Source organism: Anabrus simplex, chromosome 3 (assembly GCF_040414725.1).
Source record: "Anabrus simplex isolate iqAnaSimp1 chromosome 3, ASM4041472v1, whole genome shotgun sequence".
Classification (NCBI taxonomy): Eukaryota; Metazoa; Arthropoda; class Insecta; order Orthoptera; family Tettigoniidae; genus Anabrus; species Anabrus simplex.
The window spans coordinates 361490716-361514836 of NC_090267.1; the positions used below are offsets into that span (position 1 = coordinate 361490716).

Consider the following 24121-nt stretch of genomic DNA (forward strand, 5'->3'; position numbering starts at 1 on the left):
GCAGCCCTGAAGATGGTTTTCCATGGTTCCCATTTTCACATGAGGCAAATGCTGGGGCTGTACCTTAATTAAGGACATGGCCGCTTCCTTCCCATTACTAGGCCTTTTCTGTCCCATCATCACCATAAGACCTATCTGTGTCGGTGCGACATAAAAACAAATAGCAAAAACGAAAAACAATGTTCCTAATTGTTTTTGTGCTTGGATTATCAGACCAAGGTCTTAAAAGGCAATTGTAATAGAGAGAATATCATTAAATGGAGAGGATATTACATTGAAGTAATTATGGGGCTGGAATATTTTATAATACAGAGGGGATTATCATTGTATCAGTAATTGTTGTATGATGATTTCACTGTAGGTACCTCAGAATTTTGTAGTTGGTACTATTCCAGATTTTGTTTGATAAAGGCTGTGGAACAACCCCATTTAGAACAGTTCCTAGATGGTATGGCTGTAATGTGGTGTATTCTAGGTGGTTTTTGTGAGGGGGAGGATCTGTTGGACAAGCATTGGAGAAGGTGACTTTGCATGTCACCTTGTGCCTAGAGAGGAGAAATGAAAATGAAAACCTACAACCTGTTTTCCAGTCTTTGACCGGGTCAGGGATGTAATGAATGAAACATATATAGGCTGTTATTACAATGGGGTCGCCACTCCCAAAGTGATTTACTAATGACTGATAAATGCTATGAAATGATAATGGAGAGTGTTACTGGAATGAAAGATGACAGGGAAAACCGGAGTCCCGGAGAAAAACCTGTCCCGCCTCCACTTTGTCCAGCACAAATCTCACATGGAGTGACTGGGATTTGAATCACGGTATCCAGCGGTGAGAGGCTGGCGCGCTGCCGTCTGAGCCACAGAGGCTCTCCTAGAGAGGAGAATGAAACATTTAATCAAGAACCTCACTTGCACATTGCTGTTTCTCTATATTCAGTGCTCAGGAGAGTTCTTCGCAACCCATATAAAAGTTTTCCGGTTGGTGTCAAAATTCTTCAGCAAGACTTAAAAGTGACTTCAAATGCCTTAACTTAGGACCTAACTGAGGCAGTTTATTGCATAATATTCTCAATTGACTGGTCTCCCAATCTTATATCACTTGTTGGCCACACCCAATACAAACCCCATGGCGTTACAGCCCTGATGGGCCTAGAACTACCAAATGACCATTGCTCAGCTCGAAGTGTTGCATAATACTAAGTGACGAGTGGTCAGTGCGACAAATTCTTTTGGCTGTTATTCTTGGCTTTCTAGACCAAGGCCACTATCTCGCCATCAGATAGCTCCTCAATTGTTCTCGCGTAGGCAGAGTTGATCTCAAACCATCCCTCAGATCCAGGGTCTCTAGATAAGAGGTAGCCTCGCTACTCCTAGACGAGTGTGGGGTGGGGGGGGGTGAGACTTGCAAATTAGCTACACCCATTACCCATTAAATTACAGGAGTCTAGCCCCAGGGTAAAACCCCCAGAAAGACAGGTTTGTAACTGCAACTTAGATTACAATATGTAACCGGGACTGCAGAATGAAATGCTTGAACAGTCTAAAGCAACACTAGCCCATTCATAACTTACAACCATTTAAACCAATTTTCTTTTCAAAGACGTTGACAGGTTTCTCCTTCTACTGTCACCCATGTTTAGGAACTTCATAGGTAAGGCAGTATATCGACGATTTCTCCTTTTTTTCTCTCCTTTCACCCTCTTTAAATTTTCTCTCCTCCTCCTCCACATATTGTCTTCTGTTATCCTGAGTTATCTCGTCCTCTCATTTCTTCCCTTCCCTTCTCTTCCTCTTGGCCTCTTTCGCTCCAATCTCTGCTCCATAATCTCCCTTACGATTCTCCCTTCTTAGACTCTTTTCACATGCCCAAACCAGGTTAGGCGATCCGTTCTAATATCTCGCAGTTTTTCTGTATCTAGCTTCCCTCTTGACTTCCTCATTTCTGATTGCATCGATTCTGCCCTCCTCCATGGAGGTTGTTGTCAAGGTTTTGGCCAAATACACTGCCTGACAAAAATAATTGAAGCACCCAGAAGAAATGGTCAGACTAAATTAATCCACACATAAGTTAAACAGGGCCTTAGATATTAGGCCCCTTTAAACAAGCATCATCATCATAAGTTAAACAACAGTCCACACTATTTTTCATTAGCTCTTAGGAAATACCACTGGTGGTTACTCTGACACCAAGTACATCTGGAATGTGGGTCAGGTTATATTTATCTGTACAAAATTCAATAAATTTAGGCAGTGACTTGAAGATGAGATTATTATGAACTGTAGGTTATATTTTATCACTAAAAATAAAATCTTACAAAGCACTTTACTTCTTTATTACACATTTATTCCCTCCAAAACTATAGCCATGCATTCATTCCAGCACACAGCAGGACAGTTAACCACAGACGGGAGAACGCTCCTATGTCGCCATAGAACAAAGAAGGTATTCTTTCTTCATATCCTTCCCTGACAAGCATGTTAAGAAATCGCAAATATAAGCAACAGAAACAGGCTCAGTCCAACACTTAACACTGCAGAGGCTTGTCAGATAAATACAGGAAACTTTATCAAAGTTATTAAAGTGCTAACAGCAGACTTCTATTCATATTTTATCTAATTTCTTCATAATATTACCATTTCATAACTATTTACAATCATTCACATCATTTACACAATGTAAAAAATATTGTATATATTCATGGCTGATTTGATAGAATCTGTTGATGTTCTTTTAGAATGAAACATGTCTCTTCTATGAAATAAAGAAATGATTCAAGTGATGAAGCAATAGGTAGTCATATTCTTATTAGAAAAAAGTTAAAAATCTTTATTACACTAGAAGCATTACAGCAGAGGTGGCCAATCCTTTTTTTGAACTTGAATCCATAAATTCTAAGAAATCATCTGCAGGGCCACCTTAATTAAGTAAAATATTGACAGCTGTTATCAGCTAAAAATGGGGTTACTTTTCCATGAAGTATTGAAACTCATATACTGTACATTTTTATTAAACAGTTCTTTTATTAAATCATTCACATACTGGTAATATTAAAGTTATTTAGCAAAAAGACCTGAATTGTTATAATGAAACTTTTTTCTTACTAGAAATTAGAACGTATAGAATAATAGGAACATTACAATTTTTCAATGTTTTTCTTCTTCCATTTTTCTAGGCTAACAGGGATGAAAATCAGACTGTTGATCCAGCTGCTGCTCAAGCTGATGCACAGGCAATGTTTGAAGCAGGTAGGCTGAGAACTCATTTTTGTACTATTGAAATATCTTGTAATTGTGCATATTTTTATTTCTGAATTTAAAAAGCTATGCTGTGCAAAGCCTCACGTTTCCTCAAATTATTTTAAAAGTTTATTTTAGTGCCTCTTTTGCAGAGACCTTCACTCTTTAGACTATTCAGGCTTACTTGTGACTACTTTTACGAATAAATTATTTGATTCTTGTACCCCTGTTCTATCATTAAATTCATCTTCCATGACACTACGGTGGATATTCATATTTCATTGCGTATTATAATCGAGGAAACCAATCTCTTGGCAGAATATATAATATCCTTACATTTTTCTTATGTCTCCTTATATATTAAAAGGACATTTTTCAGTTTTTAGCTATTCCTCTTTAGGCCTATACACGTTGTTGAGTTTCTAAAGAAATTCTCTTTGTCAAATCCATATCCAATAGTTTACCTACTTTAATCTATACTCCCGTCTTATCCCTCCTTTACACGGGACCCACGGAATACTGTTGTAAATTGGAGGGGGGGGGGGGGTAGTGGGTGTGTGTAAATCGTGGGAAATAACTTATATATATAAAAATTGTCTGGAAAAGGAGGTAAATGTTGCACAAATGTGTATTATTAATTTATGGAGTATTTTGATCTTAACTTACCTCAAATTAGCTGTTGATACTACACTGCCTTTGTAATTCTACTCATCCACTGACCTGGACAGGAGTACAGTAGGTAGGTAGTTATTGTGTAATACAGTATATTATTTTAATCTGGTTATCTTTCTTAAAATGGCTATAGAATTCTAAGATGCAAGAAAAATTTTCCCTCTAGATGGAACATTTTAACTACTAACAGTACTATTGTATTTACTTACAACATTAACACAGTTATTTCAGATGGAAAACTGCACAGTCACTACTTCCAGAATCTATCTGTTTACACTTCTTATTTCTAATGTCCTCTGTTTTACAAGTTCATAAAGGTTATGCAAATTATTTTCATACCCATCTGCAGATGACAGTTATCCACTTAAAATGTCACTGCTGCACTTTCCTCAGCACCGGTAGGCATCACTTCACTATTCTCAACTTCATTGTCACTGGTGAGAGACTTGGCTGTTGTTTGTTCTGCAGCCAGTTCCTCCACATTTCTTTCCTCTGCAGTTATCACAGCATCATCCCAAAGGAAATATTCACTAGTGCATTCTCCATACATCAGAAATCTGGCCTCCTCGTTCTTCCACTGGCAGCTGAAAGTTGGAGTGATTCATGAAGAATCCTGCTTTCAAGAAGCATTTTGAGATGGTAGTCACAGATTTCCAAACCTTCACAATGAAGTAAAGCAGATCCAAGACTGAAACTTTAAATGATGGATCCTTTTGTGCAGCCATAAGGAATAAAATTCACTGCACCAGGCTCTTCCTATAAAGTGACTTAAAGGAGTGTATTACCCTTAAATGCATAGGCCGAAGCTTACTTGTGAAGTTACCGGGCAGAAATTCTAACTGAACGTTCCTCAAATTAACATCCACAGGCTGTGCAGGACAACAGTTTGACGAAATGCATACCCATAGCAGCCAACTTCTGTCAAAAATGATCAGAGGTCATCCAAGCTTCATAGACGGTTGGTACAGTAATGATTGCACATTCTTGAAGCAACGAGGCTGTTTAGATTTCCCTATCACCAAGGGGTGGAGCTTCTTAGCCAACAGCATTGTGGGCCCAATTTTGCTGTGTTTCTGAGCATGGCATTTATACCCTTTGAATGTCAAAGTCTTCGTGGGCAACACACTGAAAAACAGTCCAGTTCCATCTAGGTTAACATGTTCCTGGTTCATATTTGTTGGTCAGCTTCTGCAATCCTCCATTGATCCACTCTTCCATAGTTGTCACTAACTGTATTTGATTCTCCACAAACACTTTTATAGGTTATGTTATACCTTTTCCTAAATCAGTCAATCCAGTCATTGGACTCACTGAAATTGTCAGTGCCACTTTACATGCCTTTCCCCCTAAGAGCACAACATCTATTGAAATGCCTGTACGTTCTGAAGTTCCAGCCAACCTTTTTCTTTTTTCCAGTTCCTTGTATTTGGAATATGAGGCATATTTCATTTTGTCTTTTTTTTTTTTTCTGCATTCTGAGGCACTCGGATGTTATGCTTACTTAGTTTTTCACCATTGTATTCACCATGGGTACAGAAAGCTGCAACTTGCATGCCAGTGCAAGTAAGTGTTCTGCAGAATGAATCATCTTTTTACAAAGATTCGAACCTTCTCATCCATACTGGAAGTTTTCATTTCATTTTTTTTCTTCACTATTAGCCAGAAAAGGAAACGCCAACAATAAAGCAATTAACAAAGAAGGATTAGCAAATATGTACAAACAAACAAGCAGACGGCCGACAAGACAAAAAGATTGCGGCAAGTTATTTGGGCCACTCAACTCAGATGACAAGAACAAAAACAGTAGCAAGTAACAAAAATAAATAAAACAATAACCACAAGATAACAAACTCGGGCAAGACAAACGCTGAATCACTTTTTAACTTCACGACTGTACTCTAGTGTAGCTTCTCAAAGAATAGATGTATGTGGGTTAAGTGTCACTACATGCCTAGCTGCGATGGAAAGCAGATGCTCTGTGCTAGGAGTTAGACCATGGTCAATTTGGTCGTCATACCATGGTTATTCGATTTTTAGGTTAGTTGCAACACCATTTTATGTATAGATTCCCACCCCCCAATCTCAAACAGCCTGACACACCGTAAGTGGCGAGAAGCATAATGTCGCAAACATAAATTTGAAGATTTTAATACATTTTGAGCAAAATCTGAGGGGACCAGGAAAAAAAAAGTTGTGAATGATAGGAAAACATTCAATATGGGATCTTAAAAGCAAGGTAATACTGTAATAACAAAAATGGGATGGTGTCTGCTTGTTTGTTCTGGATAGGCTTGAAAAGTACTGGACCAGTTGAGCTGACATTTGGTTAGGATTTAGTATGAAATACTGAATCATGTAAGGAATACTTTTGATTTTGATACATTTCACTGTTTCAAACTAATGGGAAGTTTTACAGGGGTATGTCCCGAGTTTGGGCATTTTTTGCCTTACATAAACTAAAATAATGGTTGAACGGTCAGCCCTATGGCTGTGATCTACACCAAAATACCATACTATAGACCCCATTCACTCGCTGTATTTCTGAAATCCCTTCATGTAGGAAGATCAAATTTCACTTAGTGGTGGTGGTAGTGGTGGTTGGTTGTTATACTAGTGCCTCCACAAGGCATATAAAGAGACAGCCTTCATTAATGAATAGGCTACTCATTTTGCATGTAAGTGGGGTCATGTAAACCAATGTTCGTACCGAGCTCGATAGCTGCAGTCTCTTAAGTATGACCAGTATCCAGTATTCGGAAGAGTGGGTTTGAGCCCCACTGTCAGCAGCCCTGAAGATGGTTTTCCGTGGTTTCCCATTTTCACACCAGGCAAGTACTGGGGCTGTACCTTAAATAAAGCCACAGAAAGTTGGAATTCAAGAGGACAAATTGGGGCAAATATTTGTTTATAGGAAGGGGAGTTAGGGATTGGAATAACTTACCAAGGGAGATGTTCAATAATTTTCCAATTTCTTTGCGCTCGTTTAAGAAAAGGCTAGGAGAACAACAGATAGGGAATTGGCCACCTGGGCGACTGCCCTAAATGCAGATCAGTAGTGATTGATTGATTGATTGATTAATTGATTGATTGATTGATTGATTGATTGATTGATTGATTGATTGATTGATTGATTGATTGATTGATAATTATAGTTTATTTAATGCTAAATTATCTTTTATTAAGTGTTAAACATGACTAGTATATGGTTTCCCTGTAAATATGTAGTATAAAATTGTATAACCTCAAATACGTATTGTGTATAAGTTTAACCTCAAAATTCATATAGTCGAAAGCGGTAGAAAATTCCATAACGTTCGTATGTTAGACTTATTGTACTATAATTTGGTATAGGTGAAAGGTTCTGGAAACTTACTGTAAGGTTTCATTATCCAGATACATGTAGAGACATTACGAATGCTGTAGATATTTCCATAGGTATTTGTAAATAGTCGACGTATGTTCGAGTACCCATTCGACTAGCTGGTCGATCAATGTTTCGAGTGTGTTCCATTAGAGTGTTGTAAGAACTCTTCCAGAAATCGATCATTCTAGATGGTTGATCGAATAGTATATATATCAAGCTGTCAGTCAGTGAAGTTAGTTCTTAGTTCTTAGGACTCAGGCAAGTGATGGACTGGGAGCGACTGTTGGGCTCTGAGGTGGAGTCTGAGTATTGGACTTGAGTGAGTAAGGCGTGAATTCAAGAGAGTGCATGTTATAGTGCGCGAGTCAGTGTTGTTCAAATCTGTACTGGTCAGAATCGACTTCAGGGTACTCCGCTATTGAGTTCTGTATATAGTATCATTTGCAACTGTGTATAATTGTGTGTTTTGACGTACAGTGTAAATAAAGTAATTTATATGGTACCATTTATATAAGGAAGTGAACGTGTTCTCGTGTGATATTTATTTACGTAAAATAAAATCGCAGCGTAGAACGATAATCCTTTGTGTAGACCTGGCAGAGCATGGTACAGATCAATGTGGTGACCACTAGCAACAGACCTGTCAACATTGACAATTCTTGGATAGTCCTGTACAGTCCACTTTTGTGTAAAATGTTCAACACTCATTTAAATGTGGAATTTTGCAGCTATATCAAATCCATTAAGTACATTTGTAAGTATACTGTTAAAAAAAAAGGTAAAACTTCACAAGCGGGCCGGGCATGGCGCGCCTCACACTCCACTCGCTGTACACACAGAGGCTTGGCGGCAGGTGATGCTGTTACCAACTGTTGAGAAAATGTGACGATAGGTTACAACCACTAAATTAAGTTTTTTCTTACCGTGCGGGCAGTATGCGCCGTGGTGATATTTAAGAGCCTCTCGAAGGGAGTGTGGCCCCCGAAGGAGGCCAATGTTGTCATGACAGAGCTTGGCCTGGATTTACAAAGACAGGTTACACCTACTAAATTACATTTTTTTCTTGGCGAGCGAGTATTTTTACTTTGCACGGGTTGGTGTGGAAAAAAGTTACATAGACTTCTTCACAGCTGATCGGAGCTGGCCAATGGGAGTAAAGATAATGGTGGCAATTTCTTCTTTCATGTTGTCTTGCTTTCAATTTTCCTATATAAGAAAGGATGCTTTTTTGGGGCGGGATGGTGGGATTATAGCAAGCGTAGAGGAAGGATCTCTCCTCTCTGGTACTCCAGCTATTATAAAACGTTTCTTTTCAATCTTTACTAATGATTACCAATGCTGGCCCGCTTGCGGAAGCAAAAAAAGAAAGAAAAGGCAGTGACCAGGCTGCATTCAACTGTCATGGGCAAGGTGGTCAAAATAACTGGCGAGATGAAGTTCAGATGTACCAGTGTGTATGCTACATTAGAAGCAGTGAAGGTTTCTGGAGGATCCTTGGATCTCCTGTGCAGAAAAGACATTCCACGGTTACACATTTGAGCATGCACCAAGAAAACAGCCACAAATCTGTTGTAATGATGGAAGATTAAAGGAATGGATCCAGAACCCTTCTAACACAATACTCGCAGCCAGAATGATCCTTTTGCCCAGAATGCTTCTGAACTCTGAGGTACCTCATTACTACACTTGGAATAAGTCTACTCGTTCAAATGCCCTTTTCTTAGAGCATCAGTGGATATAAACCCAGACATTAATACAGCAATGCATTGGGTCACATGTAAACCGTGCATCCCAGTAACTTAGAGTGCTTTCGTCTGCACTTGCTCTTGCATGAGATGTGTGGCCCCATGTCCTTCAAGAACTCGAGAACCATGGAAAATACAGTCTACAACACCTACAGGGAGGCTTGTGTAGCCTTGTGTGTCTTCTAGAAAGTGATATGTGGGATGCACTCTTCACTTAACCGTCCTCCATACAATACCTGTTTACAATCCTCTTCAGTTCATGCAGCCTCCATAAACCTTGAAACTTCTGGAACGAAGTCAAAGATAACATGACAGAAGACATGAAGCATACAACATGGTCTACAATCAAACACTTCCTGACATTCAGCAGAGATTTTTTTAATTTATTTTTATTTTTAAATAACTGTTAGGTTCTTCAGTCTGCTGACACTAATTGTGATTAATACATTTATAAACTATCTGAGAAAGAAAACATATGGTAACAGAATTATACGTGAACATTTTTAATTATGTTGTTTCTTTTTCAAGTATAATGCTGTTACCAAATGTTATCGTTTTTAGATAGTTTATAAATCTGTTAATCAAAATTAGTTTTGGCAGACTGAATAACCTAACAGTTATAAATTAACTGAGTCAAAACTGAAAAGAGATGGCTATTGATCTTCCATTATTTCTCCAGTCTCTGTTGTATAATCTTCTCCATTATCCTAAGGCAGTGTGACAAAAGGATGATGCCTCTAAAATTGGTGCACTTCCTTTTACTTACCTTTTTAAATGATGGTATTATAATTCCATTTTTCCAGTCATCTGGCAACTTGTTCTCTTTCCAAGTAACTCCCAGTGTTCGATGTAGCCACTGCATTCCAGGGATTCCAGCTGCCTTAATCATCTCTGCTGTTAGTTCATCTGCTTCTGCTGACTTTCCACTTTTCATTTTCTCCAGGGCATTTTCTGTCTCTTTCCAAGTAATTGGAGGTTGTTCCTTCTGTAATTCATTAGCAACTTTGGTAACTTGTTCTTGTTCACACTCCCCATTCAATAATTTTTTAAAATAACTCTTAATCTCTTCTCTGATTCCTACCATGTCTCTGATAATGATCCCGTCCCCTGTTCCAATAGCATTCATTTCTTCATATTTTACTTTTTATTAACCTGTATAACATTTTCTGATTTCCTTTACTATCTTCCTAAATTCTTTGGGTGAACCATTCCCAGCTCTTCTCCTTTTCTTCTACACTACTTTTTTTATCTGGAGTTTCTTATTCCTGTATTTCTGTTCCAGTCTTCCTTTTTATTTATCATCCTTTGGTACAATTCCCTGAACCTGATTTTGTTTCTCAACATCTTTGTTTTTCTTTGCTATGTTTCTTTCTTTAATTGTATGCTTCACTCTATCATTCCACCAACTTCTTTCTTTCTCCTTGACTTACCTTTCGTTTTACCACATACATCTATAGCACAGTTAACTATTGTTGTTCGAAGTGCATTCCACTCTTCATCAACACTACCTGTCTCATATTTTGGCAGTTTAGTCATTATCAAATTTTGAAAATCCCTCTTGATTTCTTCATTTTTCAGTTTCCATTCTTTAATCTTTGGCAATCTCTTTACTGCAGGCATAGCTTTAACTGTGCAATTTAGATCCACTACTAGAAGTCTGTGGTTGCTATCCAAGCTTTCATTCCATCTAGATCATCATCTTGGAGCTGTTACCCAGGCAGAGCACTACCTTCCTCTTGATTGATACCATTATGAATGATGACCAGACCATTGGTTATCCAACAAAACTTTTAAATTTGTTGGAAATATCTGGGGTTCCATCCCACAAACTTCATCCTAAAAGGGCTCACTGGGTGAGTTGGCCATGCGGTTAGGGTCACGCAGCTGTGAGCTTGCATCCGGGAGATAGTGAGTTCGAACCCCACTGTCGGCAGCCCTGAATATGGTTTTCTGTGGTTTCCCATTTTCACACCAGGCAAATGCTGGGGCTGTACCTTATTTAAGGCCACAGATGCTTCCTTCCCACTCATAGGCCTTTCCTGTCCCATCGTCGCCATAAGACCTATCTGTGTCGTTGCGACGTAAAACAAATAGAAAAAAAAAAAGGAAGGCTCACCAGTCATGTTCATGTGCAATTTGGATGCACAGACACTGTGTAATGGCGCCAGGCTAGTTGTCAAAGCCACCGGGCTCAATATTATCTAGGGCATTATTTCCGGATACTGTGCCAAAGGCCAACACATTTCCATTCCTTGCATCCTGTTAATACCATTAGACTTGCCATTCATCTTCAAAAAACTGCAATTCTTTGTCAGACAGCACTGCAATGTCAGTAAAAGTCACAAGGTCAGACACTGAAGGTACGAGGACTGCATATATAGAATCAGTCATGGCTTTATGTAGCGTGCTCTCGAGTGTTGAATAGGTGTAATGTATATATTTATAATACCCATTGAGAATGCCATAAATATTGTCTACAAGAGCACGTTATAAGATATATTATAAGATATACTTGTACTTGCGGGCCACCTTAATTTAGTCACTAATCCTTTCTCATGAGTCCATTTGAAGAACGGGATTTTTTGCTGGCATCATAACATTATTCATCTCTCGTGTATTTTCAGTTCTTCTTCATTCTGTGGTATGTTTACTTCCAGTTTACTGTTATTTAATCTTCCATTTTTGATTATTAATATAATTGCTCTACCTAGTTCTTTCTGTGTAGTGGTGGTGGTTATTGTTTTAAGGGGAAGTACAACTAGGCAGTTATTCCCTTTTTAATAATAATCAGTGGAATAAATGGAAGTGTTCCAACCAGTAGAAGATTAGAGTACTGTATTGGCAAATGAAAGGCAAGAACCTCAACGAAGGATATGGAAACGATGCGACTCCATAGAACTCACAAGAGTTGACCTGGGTAGGTCAGATAGTAAAGTAGAAAACAGAAGTGGAAAGCAATGCCCAACTCGCCTAGGGGTCCCATAGTCGCCAACCTACGTAGCTTTTATTTCTGTTGTACTACTTGGTGTCTAAGAGATAATCTGTTTCATTTCAGATTCAATTTTCTAGATCTTATCTTTCTTGCAAAAGACCGGGCTGAGTGGCTCAGACAGTTGAGGCGCTGGCTTTCTGACCCTAACTTGGCAGGTTCGATTCTGGCTCAGTCTGGTGGTATTTGAAGGTGCTCAAATACATCAGCCTCGTATCAGCAGATTTATTGGCACATAAAAGAATACTGCGGGACAAAATTCTGGCACCTCAGAGTTTCCAAAACCATAAAAGTAGTGGGATGTAAACCAAAATATAATCATCTTTCTTGAATTGATTCGTGACTACTTGATTATTAATCAATATAGTTTCTTTGATTTTATTACCCCTTTGCCTGTCATTAAGTTCATCTTTCTTGATGCTGTGGTGGTTGTTAAAACGTTATTGTTTTATGTGTTCTTTATCACCATACTTTTTCAACTTTAAAACGGTTGAGGATGATGTTATCAAAAAAATAGTTGTACAGTCAATTGGCATACATTCTTGTTTATTTAGAAAAAAATCTCTTTTCTTGATTAAATTGCTCATGCTAAGAAATTGCCACTGGCAAGTTGTTTGTTAAGCCAATTAAATGGTCCGTTATTGGACATCATAAATTTTTCAGCTAACTCATTCCTGGTTGCCAGCGTTTCGCCCCAGTGTGCTAAGTTGGGCTGATCGGTTGGTAAATATTGGTAAAATTAGCTGGAACATTTATAATGTCTAATAATGGACCATTTAATTGGTATTATAAATTTACTCATTCGGGACAAATATTTCAGGTTCCCTATGGGAATCAATATCTATATCAAGTTGTTTGTTGTCGATAATCCTGAAAGGTGTTATACTTAATTTTGTACCTGAAGAAAATTCTCATTTTGGCATAATTTTATGGCTATACCTTTTGGTTCTATAAAATCTAAGGTGGTTTGATGGGAGGTTAAAATTTTTAAACAAGTGGATATTGGTAGATTACAACTGCCAGTATATTAACATGTAGTAGCTTCAAAATTTCACTGTGTTGTGATTTATTCTTGAAGACTGAAAGTATCTTTTTCACTTTTAGGAGAAAAGAAGAAGTGGGGTACGGATGAGTCTGTATTCAACTCAATTTTGGTGACCCGTAGCTATCAGCAACTTCGCCAGACATTTGTGGAATACGAAAAACTTGCTGGACATGATATAGAGAGTGCCATCAAAAAGGAATTCTCTGGCAGCATTGAGAAGGGACTGCTGGCTATTGGTATGTGACATAACTCAAAATTTCATATTAAATGTCTTAAAATGTTGGAACACCATAACCACACTTATGTTAATAAAAACCAGAACACCTTGAAGGACTTGAGGTAGGAAGTTCATATTCACCAGACATGTGTATTAGTATGTTCTGAAGAAATGATTAGCATTTGAACCATGTCGGCCCTCAGGTTCAAGGTCCACATTGATATCTCTGCGCACCACCACCGACTGGTAAAATGTGCCTGCAGCTCTTGTCACTATAAACTGAAGGTAATGGATCAGTGTGACTTGAGCAGATGTGCAGGATTCCTTGCAGACGTATGCGAGAACCATACCATCAAATGAGCGAGTTTGAATGAGGGCCATTATTGGCATGATAGAACGTGATGCTCCATCCGGGAAATTGCTGCTCATGTGGGACGAAGTGTGTCGGCAGTGCAACGGGTGTATACAGAATGGTTCTCAGAAGGCCGTGGAACACGAAGAGATGGGTCTGGTCGCACCGCCCAGACACCCCCACCCGAGAAGATCAGCACCTCATCCAAATGGTATTGCAGGACAGATCTGCACGTTCCTCGGTTGTGGTGGCAACAGTGTAACACATCGTCACATCATACACTGTCAAGAGTGACAATCCATCGCCGTTTATTACGGTCTGGGTTACTGGCGATGCGTCGTCCACTCCGCCTACCTTCGACTAATGTGTGTAAATATGCTAGACTGCAATGGTGTATGGAACAACATCACTGGGGACATGAATGGCAGCAGATAGTGTTTTCGGACACTCCAGGTTCTGTTTGTTTGAAAATAATGGCCGCATTTTGGTTCGCTGCAGCTAGGGGGAGAAGCATCACATTGGCTGCATCTGTGCAAGACATACAGCGCCAGCTCAAAGCCTTACGATGTGGGGTACTATTGAGTACAACCACAAGTCACAGTTGGTGCATATCCAGAGCACTGTGACCAGTTTGACCTACGTGAATGATAGTCTCTGACCCGTAGCCATACCCTTTCTGCGCGACAACCCCAGATGCAGTATTTCAGCAGGACAATGCACGATCACATGTTGCTGCACGAACACGTGCCTTCTTGTTGTCACAGGATGTCACTGTTGCCCTGGCCTGCCTGATTAACGGACTTGTCGCCAATCGAAAATGTGTGGGATATGTTGTAATGACGGGTGCGGCGATGTGATCCAGTGCCAACCACCAAAGATGAACTGTGGAACCAGGTGAATGCAGCATGGATGGCTACACCCCAGGACGCCATTTGCGCCTTATACGCATCAATGCCATCACACATGGAACAAGTTATCAGTGCCCATGGAGGACCCAGTGCCTACTAGGCAACAGGACACATGCTGAACCTAGGTGACTGAAATGCTAATCGTTTCTGCAGAACATACTAATGAACAGGTCCTGTGAATGTGAATTTCATATCTCTAGTCTTTCAAGGTGTTCTTTTTTTTATGGACATGAGTATACATTAACCATTCTAATTGGAAATGATTTGTGCTTAAAAAATGTTGTCTGAAGGAAAGTTTAGCTGAAGTTAGAAACTTTAAAACTGAATATTAATTGTTTCTCTTGCCATTCCAAGTTTTTATTGCTTTCCATTCATTTTTAAAATACAGTACATTGCAACAAACAAAGGAACTGTTCGAGATGGATCAAACTAGTAGCAATTAAAATTAGTAGGATTATTAATTAAGACATCATAAACTTAATACGAACAGTCATTTTACTGTAAAATTGAATTTACTTACAAAAATATGGGCTGCCTGGTTGAGGCCGTAAAGGTGTGCTCGTTCACCCAGAAGGACGTGGGTTCGATTCCCCATCAGGAAGTCAAAAATTTTAAGAAACAAATGATTTCCACTTCTGGAGGGGCACAAGACCTGAAGTTCGCTCAGCCTACACCAAAAGTGAGTTCTAGGTAATTCCTTGGGACAAAGACAGCCAGGCGTAGAGCTAACCACTCTATCCCATCAAGTGCCAAGGTTACAGATAGTGGAAGCCTTTACCTTCCACCATTCCAAGGTTCAAGGGCCTTAATGGCCTATATGGAGTTGAATTTGCTTAATATGTACAGATGATAAGATTTTATACCACATAATATTTTATCTTCTATTATAGATGATAAAGAAGTATCGAAACTCTTAATATTTTGATATATTCATATACTGTAGGCCTACATGTTAGGAAATAGGTTCGTACATAGTGAAATTCTCTAGTGTTATCAGAATCTTATTTTTGGTATAAAAGATATGTCCAACCCTTGTCCCATTCCCATTGCATACCTGCCAAGTATTCTGGTTTTTCCATAAAATGTTTGGATTTTGAGTGTGTTTTACGGTTGTACAGAGGACTGTTATTGTACGGATTTTGAATATCCGCGCTCTAGTTGAGGTCACCCGGACCCCTCAAGTACCCTCAGATACACTTCTCCCGGTACTATGAGAGGGGTAGTCGTGGTGAAGGACGCCGCAGATCAGAAGTATATCTACAGTCCCCAGATGAATTGGTGGTAGGGGCGCCGCACTTCAGCCTTTGCCAGGAGATGGACTCCGGCACACCGTACCAAAGCAGACTTCACGGGAGAGAAGTGGGCCCGTACCCTACCTCAGTGGTAGTACGGCGGCGAACGGCTGCAGGGGCACTGAAACAGTAAGATCTCGGCGACAGAAAAGTGTTGTTGGTGACTTGAGATTAGAGGGTATGATCTTTGTTGGTGATGCTGAGGGGCGGCGCGGAAGGCTTTTCATGCCAATGGTGCGGATATGCAGGAGGCGGGGGCTTGGTAATGGCCACTCAGGAATGACAGCAGGAAAACCAGAGGGGAAGATCGTACATACAGTTTATATAGTTAACAAAACACAATAATTTGGGGCAGAAGGCCTCCCAAAAATATAACCTTCAAACTGCTGCTGATCGTTGATGATTAAGTTAACAAAGATATTATACAGGTTTTATCTGCGAGATGTGGACTCTAAAGATCCTCTCTGTGGCTGGATTGCTTACTAATAAGGTAACCGGTGTCAAAAAATCCAATATGATGCACGGCCCATGAAATCTGGGGGCAAGCTTGCTCGCGGAAACAAAGTTCCTTACCATGACTTGATCTCCTACTTTTAAATTGGTGGGTCTCCATCCACGATCATATCTTTCCCTAACCTTTTCATGAGAATCCTTAAGATTGGCCTTAGCCTTCTCCCATAGATCTCTAATATTATCGGGATCTATTGTCTCTGGTAGAATATCATTAAGTGACCAAAGGTTAGAGAGCGGCGTGTTAGGCACAAATTTAAACATCAAAGAAGCTGGAGTGAACTTACGGTACTCATGAACTGCCGAATTCAAAGCAAAGGCCAACCAATGCAGGGACGTATCCCACCTGGAATGATCATGATGATATGCAATGAGAGCTGATCTAAAATTACGATTGACCCGCTCAGCCAGAGATGGTTGAGAATAATAAGCCGATATAGTTACATGTGATATAGACAGGTCAAAACAGAATTTATGGAAGAGATTGGATGTAAATGCCTTAGCATTATCAGAAACAATATATTGACACGGACCAAAAGAAGCAAAGGCGGTATTTAAACAAGAAATGGTGGACTGAGCGGTAGCCAGCTTAGTCGGAAATAACCAGGAAAACCTCGTGAAACCATCTACACACACGAGAATGAATTTGTTGGCATTCCCCTTTGATTGGGGAAAGGGTCCTATATAGTCGATATAGGGGCGTTCCATGGGGCGCGGCGCTTGATGAGAAGATAATAGACCGAGCTTAGTGGACATGGTGGGTTTACTAAGCAAGCAAGATTTACATGCTTTTACCAATTATTCATGAATTTCACCATCCATACCATTCCAAATAAACATCTCTCGGATCTTTTCTAGAGTTTTGAAGATGCCTAAATGCCCCCCTAATGGGGTCTCATGGTAGTACTTGAAGATCATAGGTACAAGAACAGCTGGAACCACAACTTTCTTCTTTTGATCATGCCTCAACGGGCAACATAAAACCCCATTCCTCTCCACATAAGGGACAACATGTTCCCCAGAAGAAAGGGTTTCCATAATAGGGGCCAGCACAGGGTCTTCACGTTGATATTTTTCGATATCCCTAAACAACATGAGAGCGGCAGTTAGAATGGCATTAATGCCCAAAGGAATGGGCGTGGGAAGAGACGAAATATCTTCCAATTCGGAGGTCTCCACATCATTAGCAAACATGCGGCTTAGTCCATCCGCCACAACATTTTCAGATCCTCTAATATGCCTAACATCAAACTGGAAGGCAGAAATCCTGATGGCCCAGCGGACTATACAACCGGTACGACGCAGCGTAGTTAAGACCCACCTTAAGGCTTGGTTATCTGTCTCCAGGTCAAACTTGACGTGTTCCAGATAGTCAAAACTTCTCTAATGCAAATAAGACTGCCAAACACTCAAGTTCATAGATGGAATACTTGGCTTCTAGAGCCGATAGTGTCCTAGATGCATAGGCGATGGGTCGCCTTCAGAGTTCAGCTTCTTGAAGAAGCACAACAGCCACCGCTGACAACGAGGCGTCGGTTTGAACGATGAATTTCTTCGAGAAATCAGGCATATCAAGAACAGGGGCGTTGCAAAGGGCTAATTTCAGATCTTCAAAAGCAGCTTGTTGAGACGGCCCCCACTCAAATTTGACTCCTTTCCTACGGAGTAAGTTCAAGGGCGCCGCTCTGTTAGCGAAGTTAGGAATAAATTTCCTGAAGAAATTCACCATGCCGATGAACCTGGCAATACCTTTGATGTCCTTAGGAGGTTTGAAATCACGGATGGCCTGTGTTCTAGAATGATCTATTGAAACACCATCGGGCGACACGATATGCCCTAGGAATGACATGGAAGGCTTAGCAAAAGCTACCTTAGATAACTTCACAGTTAACCCTGCCTTACAAAGGCGATTAAGGACCTCTTTTAGATGGTCAAGGTATTCTTCAAAGGTCTCAGAAAATACATCATCAAGATAATGGTATACGTATTCAAACTTGATATCTAGCAGTCTGGTGAGCACAGCTGCCCCCGTGGGAAGCCCAAAAGGCACATTGTTGTATTCATACAAGTTCCAATCCGTGGCAAAAGCTGTTAGATGTTTGGATTCTTCTGTTAGAGGGATCTGATTGTACACCTGATTAAGGTCTAAGATGGTGAAGAACTTAGCTTTCTGAAACCATGAAAAACAAGAGTGAAGGTTGGGAAGAGGCACAGATTGTAACACCACCTTCCGATTTAAAGCCCTATAGTCAATCACAGGCCTGAAACCGCCTTGGGGTTTCGGAACCAGGAAAATAGGCGATGAATACGTCGACTTCGAGGGTCGAATGATACCATCCTTTAACATCTGATCAATGATCTCCTTGAGGGCCTTCATTTTAGGAGGAGATAGCCTATAGGGTGGAAATCTGACCAGGATCGAATCAGTAACCTCAATCTTATGTTCAGTAAGGTCAGTAACACCAAGAGTATCGGAAAATACATCCAGAAACGACTGTCACAATTGACAAATACTATCCACCTTCTCCTCAGGTAGATGTCTAAGGTCTAACAACATCTCATCCTGGGTAAGCGAAACAGATGAACATGATGCAGAACTACACTTAAGCAAAGGAATTTTACAGTTATTAGCAAATTTGAAAGTGCACGACTTGCTCTAAATTTCGAGCACAAGACCAGTATGAGACATGAAGTCGGCTCCTAATATTATGGGGCAAGACAAGTGCTTAGCCACAAACAGTTTTATTTTCCAAGTGAATTTAGAAATACGAATTTTGGCAAACAGGAAACCTAAAATTTCTAATGGAGATGAATTAGCCGAAATGCATTGAACTGAAGTCGCACAATAATCAGAAAGTTTACAGACAGACTTTGATTTTGAGTACCATTCAGCCGAAATAATAGAACAAACACTCCCAGAGTCTAATAGAACGGTAACGGGTCCACTATTCAACTGAACCTTGAGAAAAGGTAAAAGTGCGGGGGACTCCGCCGCAATCCTACGGCATTCTTTAGGGCATTTAACTGCGGGGTTAGAAGAACTTCTACCCTGTTCCGAGCTTTCGGTGGTTTTAACCGGGGCTGAGTCTTGGGAAGATGAATTTGCTGACTCAGCCGATGCCACTAGTCACTTTCAGATTATTGGAGTTGGTGGAGGTTGCACCAGAAGTCGGACAGGACGGGGTGCTATAGGTGTTAGGGCAATTCTTGGCGAGGTGATTAAAGGAGCCACACTTGAAACATCCTTGTGATGAACCCGTTCCATTGTTTTTCCCACTCGATTTTATTACTGGGCACTTGTTACGGAGATGATCTGCCGATCCACATGCATAACATTTACGGGTGGTGAAGGTTCAGTGAGGTTGAGGCCGAAAATTACTGGAAGACGGAGGGGGCTCTTTAGCGACTCGTAAGGTGTCGGCATACCTAACTCCTTCAGCTGAGACAGCCATAGCCTCTAACTCCTCAAAAGTTTGAGGACGCGACGCAAAACACAAGTATGACCTGTAGGGCAGGGAAATTACTTCAACAATTGTCTGCACAATTTGATCTTCGGCGAAATGAGAGCAAATACCCTTGTATAAAACTTAATATCTTGGATGAAGTCGGCAAGATTTTCATCCAGTTGCTGTACTCTGTAATAGTACCTTTGAATTAAGGAAGACATGGCCTGAGCTGGAATGGAATTAGCTAGCAGATGGGCGTGGAAGTCTTCTATAGACGATTGTTCGGCTATTGCTGTGATTATCTTGTCCAAGAGGACACCTGTGGAGTAAGGGTAAATAATTTGAAGAATTTGAGAAGGGGAAAGAGCAAACACTAGAGCGTGATCTTGAAATTCAACTACAAATCATAAAAATGAAATGACATCATTAGTAGAATTAATCGAAAATTTAGAAATTCCCCTAAGCAACATAGCAAAATACTAAACCCAGGTGACATAGTAGGTAACAGCCTAGGAGGTGAAGAAGCTTCAGAGACAGCATTATTTAAGAAGAAAGGTGGAATAGATGTGCGACGATCAGGCTCATTTCCTAATGGGGCAGAAGTTTGTTGAGTTGCCACAGATTTTCTACTTTCTTTGCCTTTGGAAGAATCTTCCTCACTTACAATGTTTACAACAGTAGTTTGGTCGGTTTTGGGGGTAGCTGCCCCAGTCAGCAATTGAAGAACTTTATTTGGCATTTCAGAAAGGTGTTCAACAAGGTTACTAGCCTCCTTGGCATGCATGGTCTTCTTTTAGTTTGAGACAATAGGTCCCTTACTCTATTATAAAAGGGAAACAATCTAGCTTGTACTCTTAAGTTGATTAGGAGATGGATCACTTCCTTCAAAAAGACTAACTATGGATGCTAGCTCAGTGGTGTTGTCAGTGATAGTGGAGAGAGCCTCATCAATTTCCTTCTCTCCCAAGGTTGGGATACAAATTGGTAACTTAATGACTCTTTCAGTTTGGTTGTATCTGCCACAACCGTGCCTCCAGATTGAACATTTCTAATAGATAATTCGCTAATTAATTCCTCCTTGCGCAAGTAGCCGGAATGAAGGACTTCGCGAGGGCCGGACATGATGACAGAAATGTATAAATTTGGGGAAAAAAAAAAAAAAAAAAAAATCCAGCGACTGAGCAAATTGTTAGAATACAAATCGAATCCTATGTTTTAGCCGTCAAAAGGGGCGTAATTGAGACCCATTCAACCACGCTCTGCTACCACTTGAGCCGGGGTTACCCGTGGAACGCAGAGGTGAATGGGTCTAACTACAGTGTCCAGAAAAAAATTTGAAATTCAAACTGAAGGTTATATTTTCAAAAAACAACAAAACTTTAACAACTTTTCACTTAGAGAGATAACAATGACATAGTCATTTAGAAACAAGACTTAGAAAGATCCAAGATTTCAGAACTTTAACACTCTTGGGCTACAAGCCCCTAGTTTTACAATTTTTGAGTTCCTAGCTCAAATCTACAAAGAGCGCAAATTTATTCAAAGGGCAGAAATCCCCCAATACATGGAGCACTTGCTCCAACAATAACATCATCAGGCCTTCCTGAGGCACATTTACTACACTTGGAAAAGAGCTAACGTGTTCTCAGTTCTCAAGTCTATCCAAGGCAACACTAACAATATCTTACACCTTTTGGTCTTCCATGGCCCAACTCACAAATTGAAACAGGGGTATCTCGAACCCAACCTATAGGGCCTTCGTGTAAAAAGAAATAACAGTTAAATAAATAGCCCGAACACAAAATGAAAGGAGGCAGATGCTTGCGCTCCTAGATATGAACACTTAAAATCTAAGGGGCACTAGGCCTGTGAAACAGGGGCTATTCCCAAACTATGGAGGTGACTCGCATAAGAAAAAAATTTAAGGCATTACGGAAAGGAAGAAAACCAGTTACAAAACACAGTCACCTCAAACCAATATGAAGGGAAGCTCGAAGGTACATCACTCTCTATCCCCGATTTACAGTTAAAGATTGTAGGAAGTTTTTACATTAGCCGGCAAAGAATTACATTTGTAGGAAAACCAGGTTACATAGTTAAAGATTTGGACCTTTCCCTCAGGTTAAACTGCGGAGCTAGCAAGAAATAAAGATATTATATGGCCATTACCTTGTTGGTATACTGCTGCCTGATGAAAGAGGCGCCTCCCGCCTCCTGCTTGACGCACACACTAAGTTAGATGACGATCAATTGGCCAAGAGACGTGAAAATCCGCAGTTTATAAATCCTCAGGGGAAGTTCGAGACTTTTCACAAATAAACCAGCCACACCCTCTCAGTTTTATTGGGGGATATAAGTTACTCTCAAAATCGAAGAAGAAGGCTATGATAGGTTGAAAATTAATTACAGAAATTAGTGATTGGCTAAATTCAAAACAGGCGGAAAGAAAAGATAAATATTGCCAACCCAAAAATAAAGGAACTTATGAATACAAAATTAATTCAAATCAAAAGGTCTTCCACATCGCACCAGGGTGCGTGATCATAGTTTCTTAGCAATGACATCTATGGCAGACTGTCCAAACTTTTTGATGAATGGCAAACAAAACAAGTAGAAATTCACACAGTACAGGAAACTTCAAAATAACAATTTCATCAGATTTCTGTAGTGACATCTTCTGAGAAAGGTTTAAGTAGGTCTAGTCTCAAGTTCACGGTTTCTCCAGTAGAGGAGTTCTTTTAGGCGCAAGATTTAAATGTGCAGCGTAGAGGTGTACCTCCTGGTACAATTATTATTATTATTATTATTATTATTATTATTATTATTATTATTATTATTATTATTATAACAATAATGGCGCGTGGCCTCCGGAGCCGGGTGCATGTCTTTTGAGTTGTCGCGTGGTAGGCGTCTACACGCATATTAAAATGCGGCCCTACCTAAGATGAATTCTAATGTTTAATTCGACAGACAGCCCCAAACCATTGGAATTAACCAAGGAAAGTTAAAATCTTCGACGCAATGGAGACCCCTTGAACCAAAGGCTAACACATGCTAACCATTTAGCTCATACTATACAAAACGGTATCAAAATATTGCTACCATGATATAGGCCTACGAGCTGAAAATAAAAAGCGTGACTTTTACACCGTTTTGTTTCACTTTTCTTTACACATTTCATAATAATTGAAAACCTTTTAAGTTCAGTTCTCTTATTGCAAATTAAATATATACGTGGATATTACGGTGATAACCTGTATTTAGGAAAAAATTCCATAGACCCTTTGCAAACGATAGGTTAGATACCTAACACGGCGCGGCTCCCGCAGCTCAGCTCAGACGATGTCCGAGGTTATAAATTCAACGCAGTGCGTCTTGAATAATGTCACAGCGGCTTGAGTGAAGCTGCCAACTTAGGAACTAGTTACAAGACTAGGCTATGAGAAAAGATTATTGGTCTGGCTTGGTTAAGTCCGGCTTGTAACATGACTATTGGGCAGCGGACAGGAAAGCGGTCAACAGACCTCTAGCATCCCACACACTGCACAAGGTGATGTGATTAATCACCCTGAGAGTAATTAAAAACAAATCTGGTGCACTGCGCGATTTTATCTTTTTTTCTTTCAACGAAGTTGGCATCCCTAGCCAGCATATACCAACACAGAAAATGGTGGCAGATTTGAGTTTTACACTATCTACATTTTAATTCTTGTAAATAAGCATACTTCTAGGGGTCGGTTAGTGGGTCGAGGAGAAACGTTGGCACCACGAGGCTCGTAGTGAGATTGCGTGTGAATAATCTGCGCACAGCACTCCAGCCTACAAGAACCTTGTTCAAGACTAGCAACTCCGAATCACTCGTACATTCTCACAACAGGTTGCCACTATTATATGCTAAGAGTATTGAGCCGTCCCTATAAATTCAAAAAAATGTTTCGTATATTTTTCTTGCATACGATCGATCAATGCAGGAAAATTGTGACCGAGGACAAGTAATTTTTTGACGATTGATGCGATAAAATGATAGTTCGAGAAACTATGGATGTGGGGAAATTTAACATTGGTTTATATAGAACATTTTTTGGACCGAAAAAATTCAGCAATGAATATGGGAAAACGACAGTTCCAGGAACGATGCATCGATGTTCTACTGTATTTGACTTCTATTAGTAATGTTTATACCCCCCGCCTCACCATACTTTTTCATTATGTCTCAAGACTGTTGCGCATACGCATATTGTTAAAAATTTTCCGCTTAAGGATCTTCCGGATTTCTCTTTTTGAAAGTTGGCAGGTATGCCATTGCTATACGGGTCTGGTATAAAGTAGGATGAGTCTTCA

The 24121-nt window shown here is 40.0% G+C and overlaps 1 protein-coding gene across 2 annotated transcripts in view; it reads left to right on the plus strand.

The window, feature by feature from the left end:
- The window catches only part of AnxB9 (Annexin B9), a 73940-nt gene that overhangs the window by 43148 nt on the left and 6671 nt on the right, over positions 1–24121 (plus strand). For both annotated transcript variants that reach the window (XM_067143264.2, XM_067143263.2), the window contains exons 6-7: positions 3177–3249; positions 13115–13291. In XM_067143264.2, the coding sequence (XP_066999365.1) occupies positions 3177–3249; positions 13115–13291 (250 nt within the window). The remainder of the gene's footprint in view (positions 1–3176; positions 3250–13114; positions 13292–24121) is intronic.